Source organism: Euprymna scolopes, chromosome 40 (genome assembly GCF_053919585.1).
Source record: "Euprymna scolopes isolate OS-2025 chromosome 40, ASM5391958v1, whole genome shotgun sequence".
Lineage (NCBI taxonomy): Eukaryota > Metazoa > Mollusca > Cephalopoda > Sepiida > Sepiolidae > Euprymna > Euprymna scolopes.
Genome location: NC_136521.1, coordinates 66,831,972 through 66,844,167, shown reverse-complemented (window position 1 = coordinate 66,844,167; position 12,196 = coordinate 66,831,972). Strand labels below are relative to the sequence as shown.

General features: G+C 38.1%; 1 protein-coding gene across 1 annotated transcript in view; it reads right to left on the bottom strand.

The window, feature by feature from the left end:
* Positions 1-12,196, bottom strand: part of LOC145265593 (actin-related protein 2/3 complex subunit 1A-like) — a 47,618-nt gene that overhangs the window by 8,403 nt on the left and 27,019 nt on the right. The window contains exons 7-9 of the mRNA XM_080121600.1: positions 5,686-5,795; positions 2,876-2,978; positions 1,922-1,997 (exon numbers count right to left, since the gene is read on the bottom strand). Coding sequence (XP_079977726.1) covers positions 1,922-1,997; positions 2,876-2,978; positions 5,686-5,795 — 289 coding nt within the window. The remainder of the gene's footprint in view (positions 1-1,921; positions 1,998-2,875; positions 2,979-5,685; positions 5,796-12,196) is intronic.

Below are 12,196 nucleotides of genomic sequence, written 5' to 3'. Positions count from 1 at the left end.
AAGGAAAGAAAAAAAGAAGAGGAAAAGAGGAAAGAAGAGGAAAGAAGAGGAAAGAAGGAAAAAAGAGGAAAGGAAAAGAGGAAAGGAAAAGAGGAAAGAAGAGGAAAGAGGAAAGAAGAGGAAAAGAGGAAAGAAGAGGAAAGAAGAGAAGAAGAGGAAAAGAGGAAAAGAGGAAAGAAGAGGAAAAGAAAGAAGAGGAAAAGAGGAAAGAAGAGGAAAAGAGGAAAGAAGAGGAAAGAAGAGGAAAAGAGGAAAGAAGAGGAAAAGAGGAAAGAGGAAAAAAAGAGGAAAGAAGAGGAAAAGAGGAAAGAAGAGGAAAAGAGGAAAGAAGAGGAAAAGAGGAAAGAAGAGGAAAAGAGGAAAGAAGAGGAAAAGAGGAAAGAAGAGGACAAAGAGGAAAGAAGAGGACAAAGAGGAAAGAAGAGGACAAAGAGGAAAGAAGAGGACAAAGAGGAAAGAAGAGGACAAAGAGGAAAGAAGAGGACAAAGAGGAAAGAAGAGGACAAAGAGGAAAGAAGAGGACAAAGAGGAAAGAAGAGGACAAAGAGGAAAGAAGAGGACAAAGAGGAAAGAAGAGGACAAAGAGGAAAGAAGAGGACAAAGAGGAAAGAAGAGGACAAAGAGGAAAGAAGAGGACAAAGAGGAAAGAAGAGGACAAAGAGGAAAGAAGAGGACAAAGAGGAAAGAAGAGGACAAAGAGGAAAGAAGAGGACAAAGAGGAAAGAAGAGGACAAGAGGAAAGAAGAGGACAAGAGGAAAGAAGAGGAAAAGAGGAAAGAAGAGGAAAAGAGGAAAGAAGAGGAAAAGAGGAAAGAAGAGGAAAAGAGGAAAGAAGAGGAAAAGAGGAAAGAAGAGGAAAAGAGGAAAGAAGAGGAAAAGAGGAAAGAAGAGGAAAAGAGGAAAGAAGAGGAAAAGAGGAAAGAAGAGGACAGAAGAGGAAAAGAGGACAGAAGAGGAAAAGAGGACAGAAGAGGAAAAGAGGACAGAAGAGGAAAAGAGGACAGAAGAGGAAAAGAGGAAAGAAGAGGAAAAGAGGAAAAAAGAGGAAAAGAGGAAAAAAGAGGAAAAGAGGAAAAAAGAGGAAAAGAGGAAAGAAGAGGAAAAGAGGAAAGAAGAGGAAAAGAGGAAAAGAGGAAAGAGGAAAAGAGGAAAGAAGAGGAAAAGAGGAAAGAAGAGGAAAAGAGGAAAGAAGAGGAAAGAAAAGGAAAGGAAAGAAAAGGAAAGGAAAGAAAAGGGAAGAAGGAAAGAAAAGGAAAGAAGGAAAGAAAAGGAAAGAACGAAAGAAAAGGAAAGAAGGAAAGAAAAGGAAAGAAGGAAAGAAAAGGAAAGAAGGAAAGAAAAGGAAAGAAGGAAAGAAGAGCAAAGCAAAGAAAAGAGGAAAGCAAAGAGGAAAGAAGAGGATAGAAGAGGAAAGAAGAGGAAAAGAGGAAAGAAGTGGAAAAGAGGAAAGAAGAGGAAAAGAGGAAAGAAGAGGAAAAGAGGAAAGAAGGAAAGGAAAGGAAATAAAAGGAAAGGAAAGAAGGAAAGGAAAGGAAAGGAAAGAAGAGGAAAAGAAAAAAAAAAGGAAAAAAAAAAAAATGAAAAACCCAAGTGGCTGAACTTTGAATTTCAAGCAAGTTTTGTTTTTATTAGAAATCCAAGTCAAATCACATGATAAAAAAATAATTAAAAGATTTATAAAAAATTATAAAAGATTTATAAAAAATTTATAAAAAATTTATAAAAAATTTATAAAAAATTTATAAAAAAATTATAAAAAATTATAAAAAATTTATAAAAAATTATAAAAAATTATGCTGTGAAAAGTTTATTACACATCTTTTTATTTTTTTTTACACAAACCAAACTGCATATTTTTTTTCACTCTAATCAAACTTGTTGAGTACTGAATTATAAAAAAATACATTGACTGTCAACTTACCACACCCAAAATGCTAGACTCATTCAACCAAGTACACGATACAAAAGGCAAAAAGTTTGTTTTCAGAGTAGCCATCCTGCAACATAAGAAAATTTTTAAAAATACAGAAACAAAATAAAATTATGTATTTATGACTGAAAAACGATTTTGTTCAGAATTTCCCTTATATTAAAAAAAGAAAAATATGTATGATGTATATACCCTTAATGCAATGAAAATATATTCCGAATATCATGTAAATTAATCAAATAGTTTTATTTCTAAATAAATAAATAAAAAAAATTTATGAGCATCCAGAGAGTGACTATCAAAAAAGAGATAACTTAATAATAATTCAAACTTTGTAGATTTATGTTGGAATGCCTATGTATTATTAATCACTTAAAAATTATTTTCTTTATAAACTTAAATTATTTGATCAATTTACATGATTTTTGGAATATATTTTCATTTCATTATGGATATGTGCATCAAAGATTTTTCTTTATTTCGTCTTTTTAATGATGAAATTCTGGACAAGAACCAAATAAAAAAAAAAGAAAAATATTATTTTGTCAAAATCATAGATTGCAGTTACCTCCCTTGGATTTTAAGAACTCAATAAATACGATAAAACTAATTCTGTAAATCTTATTTTTACTAGTAATTATTTTTCTACTATAGTTTTCCATAATTTTGCAATTGTTACTAATTTTAACATTACATGCAAGTACGTAATAGTGTATTTTTACTTAAAATGTATTTTTTTTTAAATTCCATTATACTGCAGAAGCACTGTATTTTCTTATTTATCATAGCTAAGTAACCCACGTTTTGGACTAACTCCTGCGTAAATAATCAACTGTTAACTATTCTACACGTTTCCTGATGGATTGTTGACTAAAAACATTTCATCTTTAAGAGAAAAACTGAAAGAAAAATAGAATCCGATATACGGGAATGAATTGAACTTACTGTTGTCCGTTAGCAGCATTGACAACAGAAATGCTTGAATTATGTCCAACCCAGGCCAACTTGTCACCACTCGGTGAAAAAGACACATCATGTACCCAACCACCTAAAGAAAAAAAAAAGAAAAAAAATTAAAAAAGGAAGAGATAACAGGTAAATAAAAACTTTTTATGATTTTTTTTTTTTTTTTTTTTTACATTTTCACCCCAAACAAGGCACATTGCCACTTTGGTGTAGGGGGTTACTATCAGGGGCAGCAACTACTGGGGCACTATGTTGGGATTTGGGCAGCAAGATGTTGGTTCACGTTATACTTGAACTTCTGCATGTCAGTACAGTTAGGGAAGCAGGGACCTGGAATGGAATTCCAGAGTCTAGCGGTTCTGGGGAAGAAACTACTGCAGTAGAAAGATCTTTTACATCTAGGGATCTCTACTGTGTGCGGGTGGGATTTAGCTGCCTGTCGGGTTTGTCGGGGGTGTCTACATCGTGGGGGCACAAGTGTCTGTAGTTCGTCAGAGCATTCACCATTAAAATACTTGTAGAACAGGCAGAGGGATGCAACGTTTCATCGATGGGACAGAGGCTGAAGCTTAGATGCCAGTTCAGGGCCTATCAGATCGGCGACTCTCTTTTGAACCTTGTCTAGGAGCGAGAGACTAGCAGCAGATGCACCAGCCCAGATGTGACAACAATACTCCATACATGGGCGAATGGTGGCCTTATAGAGGTACAGGATACTTTCAGGTGTCAGTAGTTTTCTAGCACGGTAGAGAGAGCCTACCTTTTTCGCAGCGGCCCTGGCAATGTTTTCAATATAATTGTTCCAACTCATGTTTCCTGTGAACATTAGGCCAAGCAGTTTGAAAGATGTACTCTCAGACAGGGAGTCACTCTTGTATTGGATAATTTCAGGTGCCCGGTAATAATATCAAAGGAAAGTCAGTCAGAAGCATAGACGCGGGTGCTCCTGAGAATGGCATCAAAGAAGTTAAAATGGGGAGACGTAAAATTCCTAGAGATTAGGTCAGCAAGACTCACAGACATTTAAAGACAATGCATGGTGGAATGTTTGACATTATCTGTGCCAATAAAATAGAGGAGCAGATAAAAAAAAAATAAAAAAAAAAATAGAGAAGCAGCAATGACAGGCGAGCGACGTAACAAATTCTTCTCCAGTAAAAAACACACACACCAACCCCCTCTACGTGCGTCATCACTAATATAATAACTATCATTCTGAAACTGAAGAAGATGGAACAAAAATATCATATTCCAAATGTCATGTACAGCAATCAACTAGTTTTTATTTTTATATAAATAAGACTAGCCTGGGGGCCTGGCATTGCCTGGGTGTTTGGAGGTGTGTTGAGCAAAAAAAAAAAAAAAAAAAAAAGTGGTAGCAGGCAGGCTCGACCATGAAGGAGGAAAAGCACAGGAGAAAAAACAAGAAAAATTTTTTTTAAAAGTGACGTCTTTGCCATTGCGTCCATCACCAAACCGGAAGTGGTGAAGGTTTAAATTAAGGCTAGTCAATCGAAAAGAGAGGTGACTTTCGAAAACTTTGAAGAAGAAGAAAAAAAAAAAAAAAAAAAAGCAACGATGGGACTTACATATGAGACTCTTTTTGCATCCTGTTTAAGAGCGAAAGACTAGCAGTATATGCACCAGTCCAGATGAGGCAGCAGATGGTGGCTTTGTAGAGGTATAGGGTAGATATAGGATAAAGCTGCAGGTAATCTTCTAGCTTGGTAGAGGGAGCCCACCGTTACAGCAGCCTTGGCAATGTCATATTTAGATCAAAGTTAACGCCTTTATACAGCCTAACATCACAGTACACTTTAGAAATTTTATCACCACAAAAGCTGAAGGGCCGGGCGTATAAAATCAACAGTAAGTTCCACGGTAAGACAAAGGCACATTCAAATTAAATGTTTCTGTTTAGAGAACAATCAAACCATGATACTTGACTTTTGCATTTTAAACTTTAATTCCAGCCATTGTATAAAATAATTTTATAAAATCAACAGTAGGTTCTCAACAGTGCAATGTAGAAGACTACAATGTATTGTTGACTAAGTCACCCTTGGCGCACTGTGGTGGATCCCCGACTAGAGCAGGCAAACAATCAATAAAAATGGGCACTTTCGCCGATTACGATGACAGTAAAAGAATTTGATTATTTATGGGGATGGCTCAATAAGAACTTGCTTATTTGGATTTGAAGCTTACCATGTTGTATTCAACTAGGAAGTAGACCAGTGGAAGTGTGTTCCACAGGTGGGCAGTTCAGAGAAAGAAGATTTGTTCATAGAAATCTGCATTTAGATTTAGGCACAGATAAAGAGGGGGAAATCAGATATAGTGGTTGTAGATAGTCGAGTGTTTTTACATGTCTTTATTCTCCTTTTTATCAATACAGCATTGCCGACTTAAAAAATATTTTTCTTTTTTTAATAATCATGAACGATAAAATGTCTTCCGTCATATTTGCAGAAATATATATCATCATCGAAATAAATCAACTATCGATTTAGCAAAGGAATTGTTTTCGATTTTCACAGCAACACCAATAGTAGCAGCAGCTGACCACCAGACAAATTGTGTACAAAACAAATAGCTTAACAGCACGCAAAGCAAACTACTGGTACTAAGATGAAGAACCTGACTATTAAGCTACGAACACTGTATACATCTATAGAATCTACAATCGAAAAAAAAAAAGGTAAAAAAAATAAAAATGAATTTCAATCTTTACAAGAAAAATAAATACAATGCATTTCTTAGAAAAAAAATTGGCAAAACCTAATTACCTCCACCGTTCGAATATTCAGCCAGCAAAGTCCCGAAACTCATTTTGCCGTCCGACCATGGGGCGCCAGAAGGTTTCGCCTCCACATCCTTGACAAATCCAGAAAAAATTCTGCAAAAGGATAAAAAAAAAAAAAAAAAAAATTTACAAAGAAATATTCTATTGCAGTTCATAACAAAAAAAAATGTAAACATCTTCTATATAATAAAATGACTGCAGAAATTCCCCTCTGGACCAAAGTATCGTAGGTTTGCAACAACAGATGCCACGTACAAATTCAATACATGTAAGCTAATAGCTACTATCTTATGTTGCTGTCGACCACCATTTCATACACATTCGGCCGTGATATTAAAATGCTATATTTTTTTTTTTTTTTTTTTTTTTATTCAATTTTCACCCCAAACAAGGCACAGTGCCACTTTGAAGCAGGGGGCTACTATTAGGGAATTAATTAGCGGGGTCATTATGAAGGGAGAAGAGTAGAAAGATGTTTGTTAACATTACACTTGAACTTCTGCATATCATTGCAGTTGGGAAAGCAGAATCCCGGAAGGGAGTTCCAAAGACCCGCAGTTCTGGGGAAGAAACTATTGGAGTAAAAGGCTTTCTTGCACCTAGGGATCTCCACTGTAAAGGGATGAGACTTAGTAGCTTGTCGGGTTTGTCGGGGGTAGTTACGTCGGGGAGGTACAAGTGTTTGCAGTTCGTCAGAGCATTCACCATTAAAGTATTTGTAGAACAGGCAGAGGGATGCAACATATCGTCGATGGGACAGAGGTTGAAGCCCAGATGACAGTTCAGGACCTATCAGGTTTGCGACTCTTTTTTGAACCCTGTCCAGGAGCGAGAGACAAGCAGCAGATGCACCAGCCCAGATGTGACAACAGTACTCCATACATGGGCGAATGGTTGCCTTATAGAGGTATAGGATACTGGCAGGCGTAAGTAGTTTTCTAGCACGGTAGAGGGAGCCAACCTTCCTTGCAGCAGCCTTGGCAATGCTCTCAATGTATCTATTCCAGTTCATATTCCCTGTAAACGTAAGGCCGAGGAGTTTAAAAGAAGTACTTTCAGGCAATGTGTTCTTGGCCATTGCTATTGGTGGTAGAGAAGGTTTCTTGTAGTTATTGAAGGAAACAAGCTTAGTCTTAGCAGCATTGAATGAGACCATCCATTTTTGTCCCCATTCCACTACGGATTGGAGGTCATCCTCTAGTGTTTCTGCCATTTTCTTGGATATGTGTTCATTTGTTTTCCCCTCATATCTGTTATAGAGAGTGGTGTCATCGGCAAATATACCCATCTCCGAAACAATATTATCAGGGAGGTCGTTTATGAATATCAGGAACAATAGAGGTCCAAGGATAGACCCCTGAGGCACTCCCGCATTTATGTCATATTGTTTGGATGTACGTCCGTCGAGGACAACTTTGATTTTTCTATTACTTAAGAAGGATTTAATTACGTTATGAATTCTTCCAGTGATTCCATATGATCTAATTTTCCTTAGAAGACCATCGTGCCATACCCTGTCAAAAGCCTTAGATATATCAAGGGCCACCGCTCTACCCTCCCCTGTTTTATCCAATGAACGGTATATACGTTCAGAAACTACAGTTAAGATATCTGCTGTTGAACGGGCTTGCCTGAATCCATATTGTTTGTCAGTCAAGAGTTTAGCAGCTGTTAGGTGCTGGACTAGGGCTTTATTAACTAAGGACTCAAATATTTTGGCGAAAAGCGGGAGGAGGCTAATGGGGCGATAATTTAGTGGGTCAGTTCTTTCACCAGAATTCTTGAAGACTGGTACCACAGAGGCGGTTTTCCAGCAGTCGGGAAAACAAGATTCGTTAAGGCATTTATTGTAAAGTTTGGACAGAACTGGAGCAACCTCGGCAGAGCATTTTTTTAATAGCACAGCCGGGATGAGATCTGGTCCACATGCTTTAGAGGTGTCTAGGTTTTTTATAATAGCATGTACCTGAGAAGGGGTGATTTTCAAGTCGTCAAGTGTGGCGTCTGTTCGCAGAGGAAAATCAGGGAGTGAGTGGTGTACCGAGTTCAGTGTGGAGTTTGAGGCAAACCGACTGGCAAGCAGATTAGCCTTGTCAGTTGCCGTGCAAGCAACCTCATGATTGTTTGTTAGTGGGGGAATAATTGACTGTCCATTATTAACTACGCTGTTGTAGATTTTCCAAAAATCCCGGGTTCCTAATTTCTGTGCTTCGATGCGCTTTCTGGTTGTTTCAGAGTAATCTGACTTAGCTGTGTCTATCACTCTCTTACAATTATTTCTAGCTTCTATAAACTTCTGTTTATTTGAGCTGGACTTATGTCGGTTGAATCTGCGGAACGCATACTGCCTTTGACAAATGGCAGCTGCACAAGCAGAAGTAAACCATTGGGGGGAGTGGGGCTTGCTATAGTATTTCCGTGCGGGAACATGTGCTTCAATAGCAGTTTTGAACCATTCAGTTGTCTCATTTGCACACTGTTCCGCTGGAAGAGTAAAGATATTTTGCCATGGGGCATCTCTGATGAGCTCCCTGATGGCTTCCCAATCAGCCTTTTTGTAATACCTCGTTGTTTTGAGTAGTGGGTCTTCAGTTTTAGGGTGAGAATTTAGGCTGATTTCTACCATTATCACAGCGTGATCAGCATTCCCGAGTGGGCTATGGGCATTTGTTGTACAGTCATTGGGAACTGTTGTCAGAAAGAGATCTAGAAGTGAGGCATGTTGATCGTGCTGGTCTGGGAAACGTGTCGGAAATGTAACCATCTGAGATAGGGAATGAGATATAGAGAAGCTATATGTGGCGCTACCAGCTACGTCTGTGTGATTTGAGAATCCTAGCCATTTACTGTGGTGGACATTGAAGTCACCAAATACATGTATTTGTGCGCTAGTATCGAGGGAGAGTGCTATATCTATGCTGTCTGAGACTTTGTTTATTAGGGTACAGTCTTGGTTTGAGGGAGAGCGGTAGAGAAAATATAAGTAGCTAATATTGTGTTGCATATTTAGTCTGAAGCACATAAAGGCCTGGCCCTCTGATTCTAGTTTTATTTCTCTAGTTAGGGTGAGGGTGTTTCGAATATAGACTCCAAGTCCATGCATATGTCTGTCCGAGTCCTTACGGTAGAGTGGGAGATAACCAGGCATGTTAAAGTGGTTAGAGGGTATGGAGGAGTGAAGGTTAGTTTCACTTAATGCTAAGATATCCGGGGTGTTTACAAGGAGAAATGACTCAACATCATCTAAGTTAGTTCTAAGCCCGCGGATATTAGTAAATGCAAGCCTCAAGGGAGGAGGCAGGTTGGTTTTCTTTGAGTTTGTTCCTGGTTTAAACATAACTTTTGCTTGAGCTGTCATTTCATTTTATTTTATTTAAAAGTTTCAGTTAGGGTGGATGAGTGAGGGGGTGCTGGACAAGTAGTTGTGCAGAATACCAGACATGCAATACAAGTAGACCATCAGTTGTCCTCACCCACAGGATTGTGGCCTCAGGAAAGCCCACCGGGGATGAGTGCAGGGTCCCTTTCCATGCGCGACATGGCACTACAAACATCCCGATATTTTACAACTGTTGATGGAGCAGCCGCTCTAAGCGCTACCAAAGAGTTAGGGCTCCTGTACTATCAGTCGGAAACAGCAGCCAGGAACTGTCAATCCGGTACCCTCAATCCATTAGGCAAAGCCAGCCCAGTCCAACTGCACTGACATATATGGCACTGAAGCACCCCACTGTGTCCAGTTTAGGGGGATGGGATGTGGCAGGAGTGGGGAAAAGCGGCGTTCATTACCCTAGTCAGGAAACAAGGTCAACCACTGGGTGATTCAAGCGAGTCCCTGTGATAGTACCTCTACGCCTGGCCAATAGGCAAAGAAGGAGTATGAAAGCCGAGCGATAGACAGAGTCTATCTCCTCCTTAAGCAGTTTAGGTTTGCCAACCGGTGATTTGTTTGAGTCACCAGCTCTAGGAAGGTTGTCGTCCAGGACTGAAGAGACCTCCCTCCCCTAGGTTTAGTTTCAGAGTTTTCCTTCTCCTAGACGGATGGCCTGGGAAGACCTACGGGTCCATCAGCTCCGAGGGGGTTCGCCCCGCGCCTGGGTCCTAATCCAGGTATTTCTGCGACCCCGCATGGGTAGTTAATATTTATTGGTTATTTAGGTTAATATCTCCTGGAAAAATCGGGCATTTAGGTTAGCTTCTACAGAAGATTTTCACTCCTCAAGTGTGGTTTAAAAAAGGGCATTATTATGCTGTCCATTTTCATTTATACTGAGAGAGGGTATACGTAAAAATTCATGCAGTGGAAGCAGTTAAATTTGCTACAGTATTGGATCGAGAGAGTCGAGTTGATGTATGGTTAGATATAGTTTTGTAAGTTTAGCAATGTATGGTTAGATATGGTTTAGTAGGTTTAGGAATGTATGGTTAGATATGGTTTAGTAGGTTTAGGATTAGGATAAAGTGTTAGAGTATGATCTACTTTCTATTAGAAATTCTGATTTGGTGCCCAAACCGGACATTTAGTAAGACTGAAAGATTAGATATGCTCAGTATAGAGACAAGAGAACATTTGATATGGAGTACAGTTATACCTGATAGATATAGGTTATTGCATATTCTGTAAGTATAGTTAAAGTATAGATGGATGGATAAGTAGTATTGTATACGAATGCATGGAATTTTAGACAATTTGAGTAAGTTGCCTTTAGACTACAACTAAGGAGAATGACTTCGCCTTTCTCTTAATATCCGGAAGTTTTTATTTCAATGAGTACCGGTTTAGTTTGTGTAATAATTATTGCAATACTATCTCTTAATAAAGAGATATTAACGGTTACTGTTCATTATAGATTACTTTAAGTCAATGTATTGGACTAAGGCTAGTAAGTATTTACTTAGAAGCTTGGTTATGGGTTGGGAGTTATAATCGGGAGCATGCCTAGGAAATTTTAGGTGTTAATGGGTATCGATTTACGAGTTTGTTAAGGTCAAGGGCGGAGAGCAAGGACCCATCTAAGTTACGTGAGACGGATTTGTTTAGTGTCAACTTAGGAAGTAGAGCAGATTTGATTTGTTAGTGATCAGGAGAAAGAGAATTTAAGTAAAAAATAATGTTTGTCATGCAAAACAGACAAGGCAGTCATCTTGGAGGTAAAGTATCTATAGGAGGTACTTGCTTAGTATACAAGCAGCAGTATTTTGTAGTTTGGAGAGGAATTTTAGGTACAATAGTTTCATGACTTATTGCACAAGTCCGTAGTCAAGGTGAGGGACGATGTACTTCTAATATTGAAACTGGGTTTATCTAATTTTAAAAGTAGTTGACTAGAGTGTTATTAGGTGTTCTACTTAGCTTAGGGATAGAATAAAGATTTAAGGTAATATTCAGGGTGATATAAGCAATTTCATGAGGATTGGATATATGATCACTGGATGTTGAACTGCTCAGGAGGATTCTTGTATCAATTAAGAATTGCATCCGACGAGCAACACCATCATAATCACAACATCTTTAGAGGAAGGAGTCCCTATTCTTCTCTCTAAATATTTACTCCTACCACTACTCCTAGTTGTCACCGAAACAAATTCTACACTTTTCACAGATTCTGTGCTTACACCGTCCGTAACTGGCTATTAAATACACTGATCTAACATAATCTTCACATTTTCCGATTCATAAATAATAATGGCTTGCTCGCCCAACTCCGTCCATTCTGATTGGCCAAGTTCTGATAATTCTTATATTCCGGAATCCAATTCTACACTTCATAAACGAACAGTTACTAAAATTACATTATGGCATCTCTAAGAGACATTACTTTCCACAGTATCAAGTTCGTTTCATGATTACGTCATTACTGTGTTTGTGTTTTGCACCTTACAATTTGCTGGGCGTATGCTATAAATATTACCAAGCCTCAAAACATTGTGTATTCACAAGAATTGAGAACAAAGAAAACACAAAAAATACATTGATAACAGTTCTTATTATAGTCCGGGCATGCATGTTTGTGTATACATGTTAAAAAAAAAAAAAAAATTGTTATTATTAAAACAATTGCAATAAATAAATATATAACTGTACATAAACATTACAGAATGCAACTTTTAGTGAAAAAAGCCGCACGTGCATGGTCCCCCTCTGGTGCTGCATGTGAGATGACATCACAAAAAATAGTGAAGAAAGGATGAATGTGAGAAGTGTGAAGGGCCAACGTTGCCTTCACATTTTTGCCAAGTATCAGAAACAATCTAATGGATGGATCAAATGCTACGGGACAAAAAGTGTCATTTTTTTTGCAATTTTGGAACTGGGGACACCGAATTCTAGTGTAAATGGATAACGGTGCAGTTTCAGTATATTTGAGTTGACCACCGTGAAAAGCCACTATATAGTAAGACATCAAGTTTTTGTTGAGAAATATGAAAAAAAGAGCCACACTAAGGGGCATTTTTAGCACTAAAAGTCCCTGGGGACGCAAAACAGAATTTTG